Here is a 21,937-nt window from a genome sequence, read left to right on the forward strand (position 1 = left end):
GTCCAGCATATCCTGGAAGGAGAACAAGGCATTGTGCTCGGACAGCAAGGACGTGGAATTGTCCTACAGACGCGGCTGCTCGGGAGTGATTAGCAATTTGCTGTATCGTTGGAGGGGTTGCATCCCTCTGTATTGTTCTCACCAGCGTCTTGTGGGAGAGCAGCTGGACGTCCCGCTGTCACCGGGCTGCTCGCGTCCCCCTCGAGAGGACGGCAGCAGTAGCAGTTGGTGGAGACGCCGGTGGCGGGGGGGGCGGGGGGCGGGGGGGGGGGGGGTGGGGGGGGGGGGGGGCAGCCTCGGACAGCGTGTCCAGAGGGAACATATCTCATTCAGAGGCTCACACTCGTCTACCAACACAGCGAGCGAGCTCAAGCTGCTGACAGTGTATGACAGGGGAGCCCGGGGGGGGGGGCGAGGTGGTACATCTGTCTGTGGCCCTGGCGCCTGGGATCCAGAGTGGGATCCAGAAGGGATGGGGATTGCTACCCGAGACCATTAAAGCATCTGTGAAACAGATGAGAAGCAGCTTATGTCACAAACCTGTGTGAAGGTGACATCATCAGCGAGGATGCTGATTGGCTCCCGTGGCCGCGAGCACGTTAGCGATGGCGGTAAACAGCTCTGATCAAGGTGACCGCAGCTACGTCGGCCGTGTCGACCGCGTCTAAAGAGCATGACAGTGATGGGAGGGAAGTTTAGGACCAAATCTTTAAAACCTTATTTTCCATCGCTGGGCCTTTAAAAATGGGACCTGGGGTCCCGGGGGAGTGGACAGGAAGTGGCGGCGTGCTAATTGGTAAAGCTCTTCAAGAGCTGAAGTTATTATCAAACTAGCTGCTTTGTTCTCATGCGTCTGAAGAAAAGCTTTAGCGTGTTATCAGTTAGGAGAATCCACTGGAAGCGGCTGAATTCCTGACAGGAAGCCGCGGCTGGATCCCGTAAATCTGCAGCTTAATTGATTATTTGTCTCTCTGGAAGGTGCCGACTCCCCGGGGAGGAAGTCGTTTAAGAACGATGGCACGATGAAATGCCAGAGAATTGCATTTTTATTCATCTTTTTTATTCATCTCGGGAAGTGAGAAGTCTGAATTGATATTGGGGGGGGGTTTGTTGTGTCTGAATGAGACGTGCGGCGGCGGCGGCGGCGGCGGCGGCGTGAACCTGCCAAACCCGGAGAGCAATATTTGATTTTCCAATCTAATCTGGGTTGTTTGGCTTTTCTCGGCTCACCGGGGTGAATTTGCACAAAAAATAATGCTGCTTTTGTTTGTTTGTTCCATCCATTGTGTCCCGATGGCGTCGTTCCCGAGGCCTCGCCGTCGACTGCGTGAACGCCATTTTAAAAGGCTCAACCTTGAGGAGAAGAGATGGGAAATTACTGCCAACCTGACTCCGGTTGGAGGCACGTCGGTCCGCTCGGAGCAGCCTTCAGCTTTCCTCCGTTTACGGCGTTCAGAATCTGGAATCACTCCGGATACACGGAGAAGATGCAAGCTTTTATTTTCCTGCTTCTTTTTCCAGCATTCCAGACCATAATTACCTTCCCCTCACTGGGGAGCGTCCCGTTTTTCCATTGAAGCCTGATTCCACCATTAGATTCGGGGTGGAGGGTCGGGGGGGACACGGAGGATGAATCCCGGCACACGTCAGCTCAGAGAGCTGCTAACGAGCTTCAGATCAGCGAGAAGCGTCAAAACTCTTCAGACGCTTTTCCGATTGATGACAAGTGGGATTTTTTTTTTTTTTTTTTAGAAGTTGGAATCATTTCAGTTTCCCTTTGAATGAGAAAGGTTGGAATTCTCTCCTCCCAATGTAAACTTTTGAAAGGGTGGCGGCGACTCCGTCTCCGTCTCCCTGCGCCGCCACATAAGACGCCGCTCCGGGAGACTTCCTGCCGGGACACAAATCCGAAGCCCGTCCCCTGTCATGGCGTGAAAACCACCAGGCGGGTCTCCGGGTTCCTCTGAGTGCAGCGCCGTTCCCTCGATGGCTTCGTCTGTGGCGAGCTGGCGGCTGTGAGCACAGCGAGCGGAGGGTCGGGGGTCTCTGGCCGGGTCCACACGCTCGGCCCGTAATGGATGTCCTGAAAGGGCGGAGACATCCGAGGAAGTGGCGGTCAGGACGGCACGCCATTAAAACACACTTAGTCCATTTCTGCTCTGGTGACCCTGAGCCACAACACACACACACACACACACACACATACAAGGATTCCCCATCTTTTTACAACCTTTCAACGATGGCTGCAAACAGGGACGAAGCTTCCTGAAGGTTTGTTTCTTCTTCCATAAGTCAGCTTTAATCCCGGGGAGGCGGGCGTGAGCGTGCTCCACAGCTCCCCCCCCCCCCCCCCATCCTGCTCCACTCTGAATTATTGAAACAACAGGCGCCTCTTTGTCTGGTATCGTCGGGACAGACACCGATCTGGGAGATCACCTCTGCTCCGGAACGCTCTTTAATTGCTTCTCCCACCAGCGCGCTCTTCATTTAGGAGACGTTGTCACTGACGGCGGTGGAAACTCCAGCGGCGTTCCCGATAATTGCTGGGATCCATCCCGGCGCTGTCGTGTTGAGCACGGCGCCTCCTGCAGGAAGCCTGTCTGGGTTCATCTGAGACGGAGAGACGGGCCGTTAAGGATCGTGTAGCGCTCTCACGTCTCCGACGGAATCCCTGACAGTTATTGACGCTCCAGAAGGACTCGAGCGTCCGACTGAGCCACGACGGCCAGAACCTGCAGCGCTTGTGTTGAACGCAGCTTTATTAAACGATGCCTTCTCCTGCATTCGGGAGCCAGGAATCACTGTTTTATCCGTAAAGATTCCCATCTTTAAACAGCTGAGCTGTCAGGTCCACAGTGTTGGCTCCCAGGCGTGATGGATGCGTGTGGCCGCCCAGCTGAGCGTCGGATTGTTGGGAAGACCTTTTTAACGGGACAGGATTTCAGCTCGGTTCGGACTTCGGGAATATAAATGTTAAATCCTCCTCTGAGCTTCAAACCGTCTTGTTTTTGTGGGAACTTACGGTCGATGTTATTCACTCGCTTTATTCCAAACAACAAAAGAATCGATTTCGTGTCACGTCCTTCCTCATTTGTGGTGCAGATTGACAGCAAATGTGACCTTTTACATTCCCCCGTACAAATAGAATCACTGTTGTTGACAATGGAAAATAAAGGTATTTGAGTTGACAATAACAGAAGAAGAATGCTTTATTTTTAATACAATGGGATTGTGCAACCAGATTTCATGGACAAATGGAGGGTAAAGATGAGGTCCCACCTTCTCTTTTCTTCTGGTTTTTCTATACAGAGCAGATTATTTCACCCTGAGAACAGCTAGCAGCTAACAGCTAGCAGCGAAGCAGCTAACAGCTAGCAGCTAACGCGCCATGTTGTCGTGTTTTCCCGTCACAGATCCCACCGACCGCGAGCAGCATGAGGCTCCTGTGGAAATCTCTGGACAAGATGAGGTGTCTGAGGAAACGCTCTGCTATCCCCTTCCTCGGCTTCCTCATCACCTTCCTCCTCTTCCTCAACCTCTACATTGAAGACGGCTATGTGCTGGTTTGTACAGCTTTCTTACTTCCTGTATCCCTGAATATTCCCCGTTGCCACGACAACACGGGCCCTTCAGAGGCCCTGGGGCGAACTCCAGGCCGGCGCTCGCGCTCCTTCACTCTTCCCAGTTCGGCACTTTTGGAAGTGCTCGTTTCTGAGGAGGAAGCGCCACAACAGGGACTCGGTTGAAACCATCCAGATGATTTATGTCTTATTCAGGACGGCATCAAACGCCGGTGATCACGCTACATTATCCGTGTTTGTCATTTCAATTATGAAGCGCTAGCTTGAGCCCTCGGCTGTTTTCCCGTCCATCCGCTCGGCTTCACGGAGGTTTCGGGACCTCTGGATGATTCTTCTCTCCTGCTTGTGTGTCCTGTTGTTGTCCAGGAGGGGGACAAAAGGCAGCTGCGGGAGACCTCGGTCCACCCGGCCAGCTCGGAGCGGTACGTTCACACCTTCAGAGACCTCAGTAACTCCTCCGGGACCATTAACGTCACCTATCGTTATTTGGCCGGAACGCCGCTGAATCGCAAGAGTGAGTTTATCTTTTGTTGAAAGAGGAATTTTACTGTGTGTTTTTATGAGCTCGGCACATGTGAAGCCAAGGGGAGGAAAACCGGAGGCGTTACACCAGCTTCCACTCCGTCGCCGTGTTTATTGGTCACTCAGGCAACGTTTACGTTCTGGACCAGCTGATTAAGAGGAATTCCTTCCTTTAAATGTGAAGGAGACGCTTTTGTCACTGGGTCCATTTTGATGTTTTGCTGAATTGTCCTCAGAGTATCTGACCATCGGCCTGTCGTCGGTCAAGAGGAAACGAGGGAACTACCTCCTGGAGACCATCAAGTCCATCTTTGATCAGTCCAGCTACGAGGAGCTGAAGGAGATCGTGGTCGTGGTCCACCTGGCGGACTTTGACCTGGTCTGGTGTGAGAACCTGGTGCAGGAAATCACCAGGAAGTTCCCTCACCACATCATCGCCGGGCGCCTCCTGGTGATCCAGGCCCCGGAGCAGTATTATCCGTCCTTGGAGGGGTTGAAGAGGAACTACAACGACCCGGAGGACCGGGTCCGTTTCCGCTCCAAGCAGAACGTGGACTACGCCTTCCTCCTCAACTTCTGCACCAACCTGTCCCACTTCTACATTATGCTGGAGGACGACGTGCGCTGCTCCAGGAACTTCCTGACGGCGCTGAAGAAGGTGATCACCTCCAGAGAAGGTTCCTACTGGGTGATGCTGGAGTTCTCCAAGCTGGGCTACATCGGGAAGCTGTACCACTCCAAAGACCTGCCCCGCCTGGCCCACTTCCTGCTCATGTTCTACCAGGAAATGCCCTGCGACTGGCTCCTGATTCACTTCAGGGGTCTGCTGGCCCAGAGGGACGTGATCCGCTTCAAGCCCTCGCTGTTCCAGCACATGGGCTACTACTCTTCCTACAAAGGAGCGGAGAACAAGCTGAAGGACGACGACTTTGAGGAAGATTCCATAGACATTCCCGACAACCCTCCCGCCAGCCTCTACACCAACATCAACGTCTTTGAGAACTACGACGCCACCAAGGCCTACAGCAGCGTGGACGAGTACTTCTGGGGGAAGCCTCCGTCCACCGGGGACTTCTTCGTCATCGTCTTCAACAACGCTAGCAAAATTAGCAAAATCAAGATCACCACCGGCTCCGACGATCGCCAGAATGACATTCTTCACCACGGAGCTCTGGAGGTGGGGGAGAAGCTCGTGGGGACTAAGAAAGGGAAGCAGTGTTCCTCGTTCATCACGTTAGGGGAGTTTAAAAACGGCAACATCGAGGTTCAGGATGTCGACCACAAAATTGCCTTTGACATTGAGTGCGTGCGCATCGTGGTGACGGCCGGTCAGAGAGAGTGGCTGATCATCCGGAGCATCAGTTTATGGACCACGCAGCCCCCCAGCCAGTGAGGACGGCCCTGCACAGACTCTTTGTCATACGCGATTGTTTGTTTGTTTGTTTGTTTGTTTGTTTATTGGGGTTTTGATTGCAGGACCGTGTTCTGAGTTGTGTCTGTGGTGACGGATCTGCTCTCCGATCATTCCCAACAACAGTTTTTTTCCCATTCGTTCCCCGACGTGGGGGCTGATCGGACGCGGCGAGGACGAAGGCTTCGGATCTCCGGAATTTTCCTGAAGGTCGAAGCATCAAATTAGGCAACAGACGTTATCCTGCAAAGATTCCAAATGTAACTGGCGGAGGGAGTGTTGCTGACAGACCGGGAACGTTCGCGTAATTATCCTTTTCCGTAATCTCCCGCTCCAATTCTTCTGTTGCTCAATGGGACAGATGCTAATGAACGAGCCAACAGGAAGCTTTGTCAAATTTCTCCCTTTTCCTCCTTAAAGAAAACCCCCGAACGCATCGGAGGTCACCGTTGCCCTCAGTATTCGTCCTGTCACACACACACACGTTCCCACACGCGCGTTTGTTGCTTTCGTCCTCGGGTGGCGGCAGGCGTGTCGGCGTGTCTGTTCCCAGCTCTGTTCCGTCACAGCTGCCGACAGGAAAACGATGTTTGTTTCAGCCGCCGTCTCCGGGAGCCCAGATTAGGTTGCACAGTGAGGAACGGCCCAGGTGTGTTCATAGGTCTCTTTTTTTCCCACCTTCAGCACAATTTTCTCAGAGAAAATTGGCCTGTGTTTGCCTCTCGCGCTCTCAGCCCCCGGAGCTAAAGGATCTGGATTCCTTCTTTCCTCGCCGTTGCGCCCTCGCATCTGCGATGTTTCTGCTGCTACGCGGCCGCCGCTCTCTGATCTTCGCTCGCTCTTCACGCCGCCGCCGCCGCCGCTTTGGGGAGACCTCGCTCGGCTTTCCTTTGAAGATTTTCATAATTCCACATCCGTCATTTTGTTGTTTAGCTAGCAGTATTAGCTCATCCTGGTCGCCCTCCTGAGCGAGCGATTCGACGCCGCGCTTCGAAAAGACTCATCGTTTTGTTCACAACCATTGAACCACTTAAGGTGCAATAAAGAGGTAAATGTTTACAGGAGCTGCTGGAGTTCCCTCAGGACTTCGAGGTCTAGCTCGGTGTCACCGACGGAGACCTTTCCCAGATGTGGCAGCGCCTCCATAATCCCCCCTCAGCTAATCCCTCGTGTGTGATCTGAAATGGAATTAGAGTGCCCACCTCCTCACAATGATCCGCATTGTTTTTCCTCCACATCCCCTGAAACGCCGCCATTCATTTTGGCGAATGATGCCGCGACCCGCGTGGATCAGCTTCTCAGGGGGGGCACGATGTACGTTGTGCTGCACATGTGCGGGCTTCCCGTTGACGCCGGTTCAGCTCAGAGTTAGCGTGCTAGCGTGCTACGGGCGAGGCCGTCGGCCGGTTTACAAGCGTAAACGGCGGCTGTGAAGCGTCTCCGCCCCGGTAACGTAACTGTTATGGGGCCGTTATAGGAGGAATGGCCGTCCGATCTTTATTTAAAGTAAGACGACAGCCAAAAAGAGCTGCGCGCTGCAGATTTATAGGCACATTTACATCTGGGGATAACAACAAAAGCTGCATAAATTCCTAAAGTGGGTGTCACAAACTGCTGCTCGCAGCGTTTCCTGCTGCTGGCGGCTCGGTTAGAAAACACAATTTACACCAGGCCACGAGTGAGCGGCGTGCACAAATATAGAGCCACTGTACGTTGATGGCTTTAGAGGGAGTCTCTGTGTCATCGGCTCGGCATCTGAGGCTTGTAAATGGGAGCTAAAGTGTGGGGAGGACGGAGGTGACCGAGTTTATTTACTAGTTTTAGCTGTGAGGCTCCCAGCAAGTGTTAAATGTGACGATGGGGGGGGGCGTTCCGAGCGGGGGCCATCTTCCAGTGGAGCATGTACAAAGTGCATGAACAAAAAGCGTTTTCAGTGGATGAAGCTCCTCGTGTGTGTCAGGATTTCTGATCTGTCGTGCAGCTTCTGCTCGTGAAGCGTTAGCGTAGCAGCTACGATGCTACCTTCCCACAGGTTCACGCTAACGTTTGTTGTTTATTGTTCCGTGGGGCGGGTGTGATGAAGTGTTGTTTCCGTGTCCGTTCTTCTTTCCATCGTTCTCTAAATGGTACTGTATTGTAAGATGACATATATTTTTTTACACGTATCATGTCAAATGTTGTATTGGATATAGTGGATTAAAAATGGACTTAGATTAAATGAATGAATGCCAGATTTCAGCTCCGTGAGTTTCCTGTTAAGACGGATCGTCGGCCTGGGACCTTAGTTTTGATGCCTTGAAGACTTTGGGAAAACTACCGGCACCATCCTGGAAAGTCTTTGAAACCCAAAAAGTTTGACCTTTGATGACCTTCCCTGGAAGTGTGCAGCATGAGCCTTTTAAATTTAAAATGTAAATGCAGAGCTTTCGCAGCTCCTTGAAACTTGCAGCGAGCGCGCCTGAGATTGCTTTACAGCCCAGAGCATAAACTATACATTATTCATTTCAATATTCACATGCGTTCTGCTTTTTAGCTGCATACTTAATGTCCGTGTGGGGGAACGCTGCTACGGGGCACGCTGCATCACCTCATACTGGGTGTATTTGTTTGGTGGCGGACAAAAATTAGCTCATAAAAACTGTTTATTTAATAGGAGCCGCTGCCCAATAATCCCTCGGAATCTAATCTGCAGATGCTAGCAGAGATCCACGATGGTGGCTGATGAGAGAAGATCTCATCTATAGGGAAAACCGGAGCGACTGGTCACACGGTTGGACCCTGACGGGGCTCCTATAAGCTTTACTCGGGCCCGCAGCTCTTTAAGATTCTGCTCACCGTCCTCGGACCGGCGAGCGACCCGGACCGGCTCTGAACGTGGTGACAGTGCTAAGGTTGCTAACAGGGCTAGCGCAGCAAAGAAATGACAAATCAAAGTCAGGCAGCGTGCCGGCGACGTCACCATTCCGGAGACCGCGCCTCCTCTGTCCTCTCTCCTGACCTTCCGAGTCCTCCAGAACCCAGCAGAAGGTGAGTGTAGGTCCAACGCCAGTGATGCCTGCAGCCATGACGATGCCTTCTGAGCCGTCCTGTTCTGGAGGTTCCGTGTGGATCTGAAGCCCTCCTCCGATCCAGGATGCGTGTGTGAAGCGTGCAGTTAATCAAAGGAACAACAGATCTCTTCTTTTCCTCCTCCTGTCTTCTCTCAGGCTGCTTCACTCCAGATTTGAAAGCATGTAACGGCGCCGCATCAAAGGGCTGCCAATGGCTTTTGATTACAGCATTTGATGCTGCGCGTTTCATGGACCCCTCTGAGCTGCGCACGCAGGCTGAGTGTGTGTGTGTGTGTGTGTGTGTGTGTGTGTGTGTGTGTTGGGATGGGGGGGTAGAGAAGAGGTTTGATAAACAGACAAATGAATGCGTAGCGTTCGAGGGAAGCAAAGCCGACGGCAGGTAAATACTAGGCAGCCTCAGGTGATGAAAGAGCCGTAATAACCTGGCCGAGACCGCGCGTGTGTGTGTGGGGGGGGGGGGGGGGCAGTGTTCAGCTGCTTACAGGCTGATGAGCTGCCACTTACCACAGACGCCAAGAAGCCCGAGCCAGCGTCCCCCCCCGGGTATTGAACCATCATGGGAAGGCAGCAGGATGCGTTTTTATCTGCCAGATCTGGGAGGGAAATGGCTGCGGGTGGAGATGAGAGTGGAGGATTCCACCACCAGTCGGCGTCCAAAGAAGAGCAGGAAGTGCACGAGGAGCGCGCAGCTTCCCACCAGCAACAGCAGAGCGTCCTTCCCCGCGACGCCGCGCCGCTCCAGATATTATCCTGCACCAGAGGTTTGGAGGGAATAAACCTCTTCGACCACAGGAAACTGTCTCACACCTAAAGAAAAATGTTTCTATTAATGCAGCCGAACTTTGAACCAGCGTCGCTCATTTGCATCATCAATCACCCAAAAACAGATGAGTGGTGGTTCAGGTCGACTGCGGTCGGTCTGTGTTTGAGTCTTTATTCCGGAAAGGAGCCCGAGCTCAGCGCTACCCTGCTAATCACGCTCATTAGCCGCGCTCCTGTCTGTGATCCGTTACGAAGGAGCACACGAAGCCAGGAATTCCTCTTTATTCAGTGGCTGCCGTGATATTGGGAACGCCGAGCGCCGCTCTAACTGCTCCGTGGCCTTTACGGGGCTTCATGAGGGAGATAAAGGAAGTGGGCTGGAGGCCGTGTGGGAAGCGCCTCCATCCTCACTCTGAACGCTCCCCGCAGCCAATGAGGATTTAATCGCTCCCAATTGCTTTTCTTCACAAAAGGTGCGACCCAGCGCCCCCCCCCCCCCACACACACACACACACACACACACACACACCATCCTCCCATCTGTCTCTTCTATGCCAGTGAGCAAACGCTGCCTGAGGGAGCCGCGCTGCCACTTTCTCCCTCCTTTTGGTCCCTCCTTCCCTCCACTCTCAGCTTTGTAATCCTTTCTTCCTTCTGGGAACCGGGAAAGGTGTAATCAAACCAATTACCTGGCTGTCGCCGGGTTCCACCAGAGACCTGGGGGGGCGCCGTGGCTGTGCAGCGGCAGCCGTCAGCATCACGGAGGGTTTGTGCATCTCCGAGGCAGCAGCCGCCATTAACGAGGGAAAGGCTTCCGTAGCGCCGCTCTCCCTTCCATCCTGGACCAATTAGCCAAAGACAGATGCCCCCCCACACACACACACACACACTGGGCTGAAGCTGCAGGATAAACTGTAAAACAATCAGGAACTTATTGCAGACCATAAAGCGTCGGCACCGTCTGCTCCACCACCCTCACCTCCAGGGACCTCGGCTCCACCCGCCTCGGTGCTGAGGAGGAAGTTGGATGAGAAGAACGGCAGCAGCCTTGAGGTTGATGAGAGGGGAGGAGCTCCTGGTGCCACCCGTGTGCTGCCCCCCCCGGCTGAGCCCTGCACCCCCCCCCCCCCCCCCCACTCAGGCGGCTGTAAAGCCCCTTGATCAAAGACTAATGTGGGCCCTTCCTACACGGGCTGCTCAGATAACTGGCTTCCCTCCGCCAGGCTGGTCACCAGATTCTGGAGCCTTCAGAACAGAACCCATCTGCTCCCTGGACGACGTGACAGCTGAAGGACGGGCGGCAACCGCTCCGAGGGAAGCTTCAGTCTTTTTAATTATCATCGAGCAGAGACACAGGGGGCAGCCGAGGAGCCGCCTCACCGACCCCCCCCCCCAACACGGAGCCCGTTTATAGCATCAGGGCGAGTCAGGACGGCTCGGCCCGCTTTTATGTGCCTCTCCACACGACGACGCCCCGTTAAAATCTGTCCTTTAAAATCTGTCCTGTGTCCCCATCAGGTGTCCTTCTCCACCTCTGCCCCTCGCCAGCAGCTGCAGCCTTCAGTTCTGTGTCGACGGCGTGGACGCTGGGAGTGGTGCGAGGACTTCCTGCGTCTCCGTTTGGCTCTGGGCTGGAGGCCGGCAGGTCTCCCAGCAGCCGGTCGCTCCTTCAGATGCTGCTAATTTGATGTGATTCCTGCTCAGCTGAAAGCAAAAGTCTCTCAATGACGACTGCAGCAGGAATAGCGGAGATCGGGCGGCTAAAGGAGCTAACACACAGGATTCCAGCGTGCTGCACACACACGACGCTTCACAGGCTTTTGTCAATATAATTACCAAAGAAACACAGGAGTTGCTGCTTAATTAACTTCAGACAAATGACCGAGGACAGTTATTGATGGCCCCACCTGCTCGGCTCAGGTAGTGTTTTATCCTCATGCCGATGGCCAAGGACGGATTACTAACCAGCTGAAGCGCCCACGTTAGCGTTACCTAACGGCGTTAGCATGAAGGGCTGTTTTTGGGCTCCTCTGGAGAGCTCTATTGATTGATCGGAACATCTGATCAGCGTCTGAGCATCAGCGACAGATCAGCTCTTTGTTTTCCTGAGTGGGAATTGGGTCATCGGTCATTTTGAAACCATTTCTGGGATTCAAACAGGAGGCGATGGTCGTTCTGAATATCAGCGGCTGGTCTCGGTCAGCTGGAGCTGCCCTGAAGGCTGGACGTGGGCGGGGTGACGCTGATCCGCTCCGACAGGACTCATCCCTTTATTGCCGTCACTAAAGGCTTCATATGTGGAGCCTAATCACTTTCTCATCCGGCCCGAGCAACAAGGTCAGAGTTGTCACGCCAACGTCTCACCGGCACCATCAGATTCCTCACAAACGGAAGCTAATCTCATCCCTTCACAAGCCATTATCCTGATCCCACTGGCTTTTCTTAGAGGCAATTTAGCAGCTCCGGGCAGATGAGAGGAGGACCTCCTTCGGCAGGAGCGCCGTTGCTCATCAGCATCCCACAGAGAAGTTTGAACATATCAGCCAACATCCAGCAACTCCAAATTGGAGCTAAATGGAAGCGGCGCCCGGCTGGACAAAGGCCAGCGGGCCGGTCTGGCGGCGGCTGCCGCGGCGCCAGATGTCGATGACGCGTTTTAATGGAGGCGAATGAATCCACGCAGGGCCTAATATGGGATGTGGGAAGAGCAGCCGGAGCCAAACCCTGCCAGGGTCAGAGGAACTGACACACATCTGCTGAGGCGGGCGGCGGTTGCTGCAGCGACTGACAGGTCCGCGCTCACGCTCAGATAAAGATCGATTGCTCTCCTCTGATGCAGCCTCACCGCTAAAGGAAAAGACAGTTTTCAGAGTTCCCGATGTGTTCCGTGGGATAAACAACCCCCGTCTCAGGACGGGGGGCAGCGTCCGGCCTCGTGTCTGTTGTCTCTCTATTCACAGACAGATGTAAAGCAGATGTAAATGTTTGGTGCTTTTGTTGAACCCGATATTCATCCTGTCCGCTAATAAAAACACGGCTAAACAAAGATTTTCCAGTCCTGCAGCCTGGAAACGCTCTCACGGTCTAAAACAGCCCCAAACAGGAAAACAGGCATCAGACTGGTGCAGGTCCCAGTTAGCAGCACCTCCCGGAGCAGCGTCTCTGCTGGTTGGGGGGGGGGGGGGACAAGAAGAATGAGGACGTTTTAGCCGAACACCGTTTGTCTGCTGTTTGACAGCTTTGACACGAGTCTGTGCATCTCATAAATGCTGAGCTGGTTCCTCAGGACTCTGGGGGGCGTCCTTTCCCAGTGAGGATGCCTTTTCCAGCACCGGCTGCTTGTGTTTGTTGTGTTGTGTTTGGGGAGGAAGTGTCGTTCTGATGATGGATGGCTGCAGGACCCTGAGCAGGAGGCTCCAGGACAGGGTCAGGACAGCTGGAATGGGTCCACGAGCATCAGCTTCAGGGCTGCTCTTCCCTTTCCTGACTGGATGACAAGAATTTGAAAAGATTTAGATTTATTTTGTTGCCTGTGGAGTTTGTTTCTCATCCGAAGTCCGTCTAATGTTGAGCTCTAGCGCCACCTTTCGGTGAAACCTGGAGGAAAGCAGGTTCCTCGTTCAGTGTCAAGAGTACAATGACTCCATAAGAACATTTCAGAGGGTAGAAATGTCGGTTTTTACTGCAGTTTTTTCGTGTTAAAGTCGGATTTTTTCACCTGAAGGTGTTTTCAGACGCGTTTAATCGGGAATGCTTTACCTTCCTCCAGAGGGAATTCCAGTCTCGAGCCTCACAGCACCAGGACGAGAGCATCGTCGATGCTGCCGCTTCAGCCTGAGGCCATTTGGTTGAACAACAGCGCCACCAGCTGTCCACAACAGGCACACGCACAAACACACGCACGGCTGCAGAGAAGTGACGAAGACTCTGAAGCTTCACGTGGACGTGGATGCAAGTGAAGGTTCTGGAACGCCACTCTTCCCCAGCATGTGGAGGAGAAAAGGCTGTTCCGAAGCCTGACCCGAGGCAGCTGGAAATGCCTCCACGGTCTCCTGGGCATCCTGCCCTGAGGCCCACACACTCTCGCTCTCTGTCCAGGGACACGAGAGCTTTAAGATTTGAATGTCAAGCTGGGAAGGTCATGAGAATCCTGACTGTAGTCTTGGTGATCAGGTCAGAACCAGTAGAATCAGCCTCAGTGGACTCCGGAGGCACTTATACACAGGACGGGTTAAACTGAGGGATTCACGGGGACCAATTTAAGCTAAAACAAACCAAAAATGATGGCAGATTATTTCATATGCTCACGTTTAATGGAGAAAACCATCATGATCATCGTAACGGTTGAAAAACAGGCAGGAATCTAATCACAGAACCTAATGAATAATGAGGAAATGAGGCTTTCCTGGGTTGTTCCTGATGAGTTCCCGTCTTTAAAAGATCTGCTGATTATTGTGTTTGAGTCAACAACAGGAAACAGCCACAACTCTGGTTTTGTACCACGAACCCTTTAATGGTTTCCTGAAACTAAAAATCATTTGCAGTCAAAGTAAATCAAACACTTTAGTTTCTCAGCCATTCTGAGCTTAAGGTTGACGGTCTGAGCAGGAGACGGGCGGACGGACCTGCACAATCAACTACAGGATAAAAGAAGGAATAAAAGCCTCCAGCTTCCAGGAGAGAGGCATCAAGCGCAGCTCCCTCCACAGGGTGCAGCTGGGCTGTCAGTAAACTGCACTTCGTTTTAGGATGTAGGGCCTCCGGGACTTGCCGCTGCGCCCCGTCTGCCTCCGCAGGATGTAGGGAGACTTTCTCTTCAGCGGGCTGTCGGCGTTCTCCTCCAGAGATTCCAGAGATTCCTGGAGTAGCTGCTGCAGAGCGGACGGAGACGAGGTGGTCGGTTGTGTCGTGGGGGGGGGAACCAGGCAGAAAAAGACAGAAGGGGAAGAAGAAGTAGTTTGGGTTGTTGGCCAGCAGGGGGCGCCAAACGCATGCGGCAGAGGAGAAGACACTTCCGGGATGAACTATTTACGTTTGTTTAAACATTTAAATTAAAAGAAATAAATAAACACAACGCATATAAAAGTTAGCACACCAGGTGGCGCTCTTACCCTCTCCCCCCGGCCCCGCAGAGCTCCACAGAGCTGCTGCAGGTTCTGCATGTTGTTCACCTCCTCCATCACCTCCTCCACCTCCTCCATCACCTCCTCGCTGCTCGACGCGTCCTGGCGCAGGTTGCTCAGAATCCTGCACAGGACGACCAGTCTGGTGGGCCAGTAGGGGGCGCTCTGCCTCACCTGCTCCAAAAGGAAGCCGCGATTAGAGGCCAAACCTGCATGAATGCTGACATTTAGGACGGTTGTTTTAATGATGATACGGATGTGGGTCATTTTAGGGGGGTTACACGTCCCATAATTACACAATATTACTGATGCCACCAAGTCCAGGGACCACAGTCACAAAATTTGGATTCTTTCCGTTTGAAAGCTGCTGACATTCATCAGAGGAAGGTGGAAATTGTTCTACGAACGAGATCTCCAGCTCAGATCAGCTGCTCATAAAAACCTGGGCGATGAACCGTCACGGAGCGGCGTTCCCTGAGACGTGCGGGGGGAGCGGAGCACCAACCTGAGCAGCCAGGAGACCCGTGAGGAGATCCTCCTCCAACGCTCGCTGGTCCCGACTCGCACCTGTGAGGTGGGAGCCCACATGTGACCTTCAACATCCTCTGGAGACCATCAAGAGGTTCAAGAATTCTGGTTTCACTCGCTGCTGAAGAGCTCATCTACATTTCATTCTCACAGTAAAATAAAAAGGAATCACGGAGAAGAATTCTCTCCTGTTCTGCATAAACATCGACTCGAATCCGCCTGAATTCTTCCCGGTTTTCCGAAGGTAAAAGCGGTTCTGGTGATACGTGAGATGACGGTTCCTACCTGTGCAGAGAACACATGTGGAGCACAGCAGCAGCAGACACACCCGCTGAGCCTGCATCTCGACGGCAACACACACAGAGTGAAGAGGATCCTGCGCTGGAGAGTTCACCTGCGGGGGGGTCTAGTCCATAAGGTTAAAGGTCAGACGGGGAACTGTGATGTCGCTGTCGCCTCTTCTCCGCAGGTCCCAACACGCCGGCTGAAATGCAGGAGGCTCCATTCCTGCAGTTTATAAGAGCCGAGATGATGTCACAGGATCCCCCCCCCCACACACACACACACACACACACACACACACACACACACCACCCACTGACACATCCCTCCTCATCATCTCTCCTCCTCACGTCACCCCGGCATCACGTAGGTGTCAGCTGGGGGGGGGTGATGCCCCCCAGGAGGGTCCGACCAACCGAGGGTGATTCCATGAGTGGCGACTTCATCACACTGAGTCATTAAATCATAGACGTCGATCAGAGCTGTTGTCATGGTAACTGGTGTTTCTGGGATTCAGTTTTCAAAAGAATAAAATATGGTTGGGGGGGGGGGGGGGTGACAGGATCCCGAAGTTTGTCCTCTGAGCTTTGTTTCCTTCTTTCAGGATTTTTCTGAAACAACCAAATAAAAGAATTTAAGGAATAACGATGACGTAATAAAACGAACTTGGTTGATCTCTTTTTCTGACGTCACTTCACTGTTCTCCTTCTTCTTCAGGGATTTCGGGACTTTTGCCTTCAGAATTCCGGGAGTTTGTCTTGCAGGTAAAAGGGGGCAGCCTTCGACCGTGAAAGCTCCGCGCACTAACGCCTCCCCCCGCAGCTGATGGGACGGGCACGCGGGCGGGACCCCGCACAACTTCCCAGCGGCTCTTCAGCTTTCCTGCCATGCGGGGACGTTGACGCGGTCCGGATCGTCTCTTCGCACTCCAGAATCATGGCTCCGTTTGGGAAGAACTTCCTGAAGGCTCGGCTGAAGAACAGGTAATTCTGATCAACCTGTGGGTGCGTGTTTGCGAGCGCGCGCCGGGTGCCTGAAGACCAGGAGCTGCAGGTGACCCTCGATTTAAGGTTCGACCTCAAAATCAGCTTCAGTTGGTTTCATTCGGAAGCTGAAAAGGGAAAAGTAAAGATATTGAATATAAAAGTGCGACTTGGCGCGCGTGTGTGTGCGCGCGCACGTGCGTGTATAATTGAAGGCTTAAATGTAACGAGAAGTGATCTAAAGTGTATTTAAACCACTCTTGAGGTGGATTCTTAGAACATTTTGATGGCACGTTTGACCCGATGCTGGTGAGTGAAACCAGGTCAAAGCGTTTATTCCTCCTGGTTCTGATTGGAGCTCCTCACGTTTATTCCTCCTGGTTCCGATTGGAGCTCCTCACGTTTATTCCTGCTGGTTCTGATTGGAGCTCCTCACGTTTATTCCTCCTGGTTCTGATTGGAGCTCCTCACGTTTATTCCTCCTGGTTCCGATTGGAGCTCCTCACGTTATTCCTCCTGGTTCTGATTGGAGCTCCTCACGTTTATTCCTCCTGGTTCTGATTGGAGCTCCTCACGTTTATTCCTCCTGGTTCCGATTGGAGCTCCTCACGTTTATTCCTCCTGGTTCCGATTGGAGCTCCTCACGTTTATTCCTCCTGGTTCTGATTGGAGCTCCTCACGTTTATTCCTCCTGGTTCCGATTGGAGCTCCTCACGTTTATTCCTCCTGGTTCTGATTGGAGCTCCTCACGTTTATTCCTCCTGGTTCCAATTGGAGCTCCTCACGTTTATTCCTGCTGGATTGAGTTGCTCAGTGCTGGTTCTGGTGCTGGTTCTGGTTCTGGTTCTGGGTCATGATCTGATGCCCAGACCAGCACCAAAGAGTTAATTGTGACGACTGAACGGCTGTGGTTTACCGCCTCGGCGCTCGGCACCAAGCGTTTGGATCCGGGTCGGCAAAAGGAGGCTTGAACAATCATCTGCAATCACTTGACATCCCAGCGGAGGAGGCCTGAGTGGGGGCTCATCTGCTGCCGTACCCGCCGACCCGGAATCACCTGTGATCACCTGAGCTACGTGAAGCTCCACACGCTCTTCCTATTAGCTTTAACGTCGGCTCTGCCTTTTCCTGCTTTTCCTGCTCTTCTTCCAGGATTCCAGCATCAACTCGTCGTCCTGGGGAGTAATTAGCTGCTGCCAGACGAACAATGGCACCATTCAGGAGAGAGTGAGGCGTTGATCTGTCCTGGGGGGTCTCAGAAGGGCGGTGTTGTGTCTGAGATCAGAGGGGGAGTCATCACAGAGATCAACGTGTGGAGATAGAGAAGCTGTTATCTCCTCAAGAAACACCACCCATACGTCAACAAACGCCCCCTTTTATCATCAAAGACGGAAAAACGGGAGTTTTAAAGTCCAAATTCTTGCCTGAACTTAAAGTTCGACTTGATGTTTCCAAAGTTGTGGGAAGGCGACGCGGTAGCTGCTCCGTTAGCTCTGCAGCTTCTTTATTTAGCTTTAGCATTAGCTTCTGCTGGGATGTTGATGTCGGGATGATTTACATATTCCTCCGGAAGACCTTTGTGTTTCCTGAGCCCTGGGAAAACATGCCGAGACTGCAGGAGGGAGCCAGCAGCCGTGACGTGTTGGACCCCCCCGAGCGGCTCGGTGACCTGCAGCCCAGGGCCGCGACCACTGTTATTATGGGTAGTACAGTAAATACAGCCGCGGGGGGGGGGGGGGTGCAGCTCGTCCTCTCCCACATTCACCTCAGTTTTCCTCAGGTTGGGACTGCCGAGCGGGTCCGGCTCAGGTTTCTCTTAAGAGCCGGGCTAACTGAGCATGTAGCGACCAGAACTCCCAGTCTGAAGCCCGGAGCTTCATATCAAACCAGGGAGGTTCCGGAAAAGATTCCCATGTCCGCGGGGTGGGAGACGGCAGGGGCGGGAACCATGCGACCGCTTTAGAAACAGGCTTTGATCCCGTAAAGACCTGATCCTTAACCGGTCAGTGGAGGCGTGTTGACCTCTGACCCCGTGGCCCTGGGCCAAACCAGCCAATCACGCTGAAGCCGGAGCTCGCCGACCATGAGAGAAGTCCCCTCTGGGACCGTGGCGACCGGGACGGCGTCCATTTCCCCCCCCGTCCCTCCCAGGAGCGGCGGGGGCAGGATGTTGTGAGCGCTGGCGCTGGCAGGTGTTTCCCAGCGCCGCTGCCGCCTCTTCCTGCTCGGACGATTGTCTTTAACATGTTTTTGCACCTGTGTGTTTCCAAACTCCACCAAACACACGCCTGGGGGGGGGGGGGGGTCCAGCTGACCTTTGACCTCCATTAAATACACAACGTGACCTCTTCCTGCTACTGACGCATTTATTGGACCTTTGCAGAACCTCCTCTCGGTCTCTTTCCCTCCTTCTCTTCGTCTCCGCGGGGTTTCCTGAGTTGGGGAGGGAGGTCAGGGGGGTCAGGGAGGTCAGGGGGGTCAACTGGTGCCTAACTGGTGCTGGAGGTGCTGGTCCGGCTCATAGCTCAGGTGTTTGCTCTCCTCCGAGGGTGTCCGTAACCATTAACCCGCTTCTGGTGCCGCTGCGTAGGTTTGGCATTCCTGAGCGCTGAGTCACGTGTGCAGGAAGAAAAGAGATTAAGATGGTTTGTGGTTCTGAAAACGGGTCCAGTGAAGCGAATCCCCACGCGCTCGTCTGGAGTCTAATGGAATCAAATGTTCTTTTCTACTCACTGACCTATAAATAGGCCTCATTTATTTAGGAACGGAGCAGAATTCCAGCAGCTCTCTGCTGCTCCTGCTCACGTCACATCTGGAGGAGCAGGAATGATGTTCGTGCGTTCTCTTCCCCAGGACCAAAGGCGCCGATCCGGTGGCGGGAAAGGAGATCCAGGTGACGGTCTGCAGCGAGGAGAAGGTGGTCTGTGGCGTCACGAAGCACACCACCTGTGCCGACATGATCCAGGCCTTGCTGGAAGATCACAGGTCGGTCCCGGAGAGTCAGCGGCTCCTGCACGGGGAGCCCAAGGACTTCTGTCTGCTGGAGCGCTGGCGGGGCTTCGAGCGGGCGCTGCCTCCTCTCACCCGGATCCTGAGGCTGTGGTACGCGTGGGGGGACCAGAGGCCCTCCGTCCACTTCGTTCTGGTCCGAAACAGCGACTTTGTGCCGCATCCCGCCAAGAGGGGCGGGAAGCCGAGAAGCGTCAGGCCGAAGCGGTGGGATCACAGCAGGGGGCAGCCGCCGCCCCAGCCGGCCGAGAGGCAGAGACGCCTGGTGAAGAAGGCCTTCAGGAAGCTGGAGAAGCTGCACAAGGAGAGCAGGAACCCTCCCGGGGCCGAGGAGGTCCAGCGCATGGTGCAGCTCGTCCTCAACCAGGACCGGACCATCCGGGAGCAGATCCAGCGCATGAGGCAGCTGGATCTGGAGATCCAGCGGACGGCTGTGCAGGAGCAGGAGGAGCAGGAGGAGCAGGAGGAGGAGGAGCAGGAGGAGAGGAGGAGGAGGAGCAGGAGGAGGAGAGTCCGCCGGCCCGGGCCAGTCCGGACCTATGCAGCCAGGAGCAGCTGCAGGAGTTCATCTACGCCAGCGAAAGAGTCCGACACCTGGAGCAGCAGGTCCAGAGGCACCAGGAGCTGATCCTGCAGCTGTCCAGGGACATAGACGGGGAGCTGAGGAGGGCCAACGCTCCTCTGGCCCAACAGGGCGGCGGCGAGCAGGAAGGAGCCGCCGCCGCCGCCGCTTCCTGGGCCCCCTCGGGATGGGACGGGTCCTCCTGTGCTGCCGAAGCGGAGCAGCTGCAGGCGGAGCTGCGGAGCAGCCTCCTCACCGGCGTGTCCCTTCACACCCAGACCGCGGAGCTGGAGAAGCAGCTGACGGACTACGACGCCACCCTGGTCTCCAAGGACCAGGAGTGCTGGCAGCTGGCCGCCCTCCTCAAGGCTTTACTGATCGGAGAGGCCGGCGGCGAGGAGCCCCCCGGAGTGGAGAGCCAGGTCAGCGGCTCGCCGGCGGGGGCGCGGATGCTGCGACTCAAGGGCCTGTCGCCCCTGGACGCCACCGACACGGACTCAGACACCGGGATCAGTTCCACTCACAGCCAGGACTCCCTGTCGCCCGGCCTCGACTCCCCCCCCCCGCTGGACACGGATGTGTGACCAGCCCGGTCCAGCCCGGAGCGCCCGGTCCAGCCCGGAGCGCCCAGTCCAGCCCGGAGCGCCCGGTCCAGCCCGGTCCAGCCTGGTCCAGCCCGTCCCGTCGAGCATCCAGAACCTATTTATACTTTATTAGCATTGTTTTATATTAAAACAGATCCCAGACCTGTTGAACACGCTCACATTTACGTATAACCACCGTCAACACGCCGACCGTCATTAATACCACTTGGATTTGTATCTACCTTTAGTAATAACAGACTGTAATTACCAGACTGTAATAATGTAATAAAGACTAAACTCTCTCCACGGTTGTTCGCTGTGTTGAAGGGGCCAGTTCTCTAAAACCCAGAGGCGCCTGAAGGCACCACGGAGGAGCAGATGTTTATGAAGAGTCCCCACAGCTCAGTCACATGACCCGGGTCCATCGGAGCGGCCGTTCCCAGCCAGCGCCGCATGTAATCAGGCCCGATGGCCACCGGGTCAGCGCCAACAGCGGCGCGCGTGCACGCCAGTCAGCACCGAGGCGGCAGAGCGCACGGCGCCGTCTCGTGCTCGCAGCAGCAGGACTCACCTGAGCGTGCTGGGACCTGGGAGCAACCGCCCAGGATCCTGAGACGATCCTGAGCGGAACCAGTGGGGCCGCCGGCTCAGCCCGCTGATCCGAAGGTGTTGGCCCACAACAGTAATTACACACAGCAGCACCAGCGTCGCCCTGCCCTCCAGTTGGTCGGCAGCAGTAAACTGTCATTAAGCCGTGTTTGAAGATCCGACCCTGGAAGTTCTGTCATGCCGGAGCCGTTCCTTTAGATGGTGACTCTATTATCGGACCGTTTCTGATTCAGCTTCAGAACATTTTGTCATTAACAGAGAGTCAAGAGCTCGTCGGCACCGCCGGTTCCGTCTGCGGAACAACGCCAGTTACGGGGAGCGGAGGGTCCTTGAGGGAGGACGAGGACTTCCTGATTGCCTGACGGTGGTTCTGATGAGCCTCTTCAGTAAACATGGACTCGCCGGCGCTCCGTGACTCGGTGGGTCACTTAACCTGTGACACCAGAGCTGTTGTCCTGCTCCGACTCCTGGGAAAAACCCGTGGAAAGGGAAACCTAATTAGCCTTAATCCCCAACGCTGCTGCCTGTTTTAAATCATTAGCGGCGCAGCGTGACACTGGTGCCACCTGTGGAATGTTCCAGGCAGGGGTTTGGAACATTTCAGGACTTTCCAGGTCTTTTTGCTGTGTCTCTTTATCAGCGCGTCTCCACCATGCTAGCCTTTAGCATAGCAACCGTGTGCTTCTCTCAGGAGGGTCTCTGCTTGGTGACCTCTTGAAGAGCTGCGTCACAACTGAAACGCCTTTGATGGCGAGCGCGAGGCTCTCATTTCCTGTCCCGTATGGTGGAAGGACGGCGGCGCTAATCTCAGCGCACATCCTCCGGGGCTGCAGCTTTGAAGCCGCCGGTCTGTTTGTGAGATTGGGATCACTGGATTCCCTGGAGCAGCCCTGTCATTGTCTCTAGCGTG

The 21,937-nt window shown here is 54.4% G+C and overlaps 3 protein-coding genes across 5 annotated transcripts in view; 2 read left to right on the forward strand and 1 right to left on the reverse strand.

Moving 5' to 3' along the window:
• LOC130535861 (alpha-1,3-mannosyl-glycoprotein 4-beta-N-acetylglucosaminyltransferase C-like) overlaps positions 1 to 7,745 on the forward strand; it is a 61,639-nt gene extending 53,894 nt beyond the window's left edge. For all 3 annotated transcript variants that reach the window (XM_057051221.1, XM_057051220.1, XM_057051222.1), the window contains 3 exons: positions 3,414 to 3,563; positions 3,948 to 4,095; positions 4,340 to 7,745. In XM_057051221.1, coding sequence (XP_056907201.1) covers positions 3,435 to 3,563; positions 3,948 to 4,095; positions 4,340 to 5,496 — 1,434 coding nt within the window. In that variant the 5' untranslated portion in view covers positions 3,414 to 3,434 and the 3' untranslated portion in view covers positions 5,497 to 7,745. The remainder of the gene's footprint in view (positions 1 to 3,413; positions 3,564 to 3,947; positions 4,096 to 4,339) is intronic.
• Positions 7,746 to 13,834: 6,089 nt separating this feature from the next.
• Positions 13,835 to 15,828, reverse strand: nts (neurotensin). The gene is made up of 4 exons (XM_057052599.1): positions 15,284 to 15,828; positions 14,976 to 15,037; positions 14,459 to 14,644; positions 13,835 to 14,218 (listed from the first exon to the last, which is right to left on the reverse strand). The coding sequence occupies exons 1-4, from the start codon at positions 15,339 to 15,341 to the stop codon at positions 14,072 to 14,074; spliced, it is 453 nt and encodes a 150-aa protein (XP_056908579.1). The 5' UTR covers positions 15,342 to 15,828; the 3' UTR covers positions 13,835 to 14,071.
• Positions 15,829 to 15,917: 89 nt separating this feature from the next.
• On the forward strand, positions 15,918 to 20,720 carry rassf9 (Ras association domain family member 9). Its single transcript, XM_057052600.1, has 3 exons — positions 15,918 to 16,263; positions 19,117 to 19,736; positions 19,784 to 20,720. Exons 1-3 carry the CDS (start codon positions 16,106 to 16,108, stop codon positions 20,416 to 20,418), a joined length of 1,413 nt encoding a protein of 470 aa, XP_056908580.1. The 5' UTR covers positions 15,918 to 16,105; the 3' UTR covers positions 20,419 to 20,720.
• Positions 20,721 to 21,937: the final 1,217 nt, after the last annotated feature.

This window comes from Takifugu flavidus, chromosome 13 (genome assembly GCF_003711565.1).
Source record: "Takifugu flavidus isolate HTHZ2018 chromosome 13, ASM371156v2, whole genome shotgun sequence".
NCBI lineage: Eukaryota > Metazoa > Chordata > Actinopteri > Tetraodontiformes > Tetraodontidae > Takifugu > Takifugu flavidus.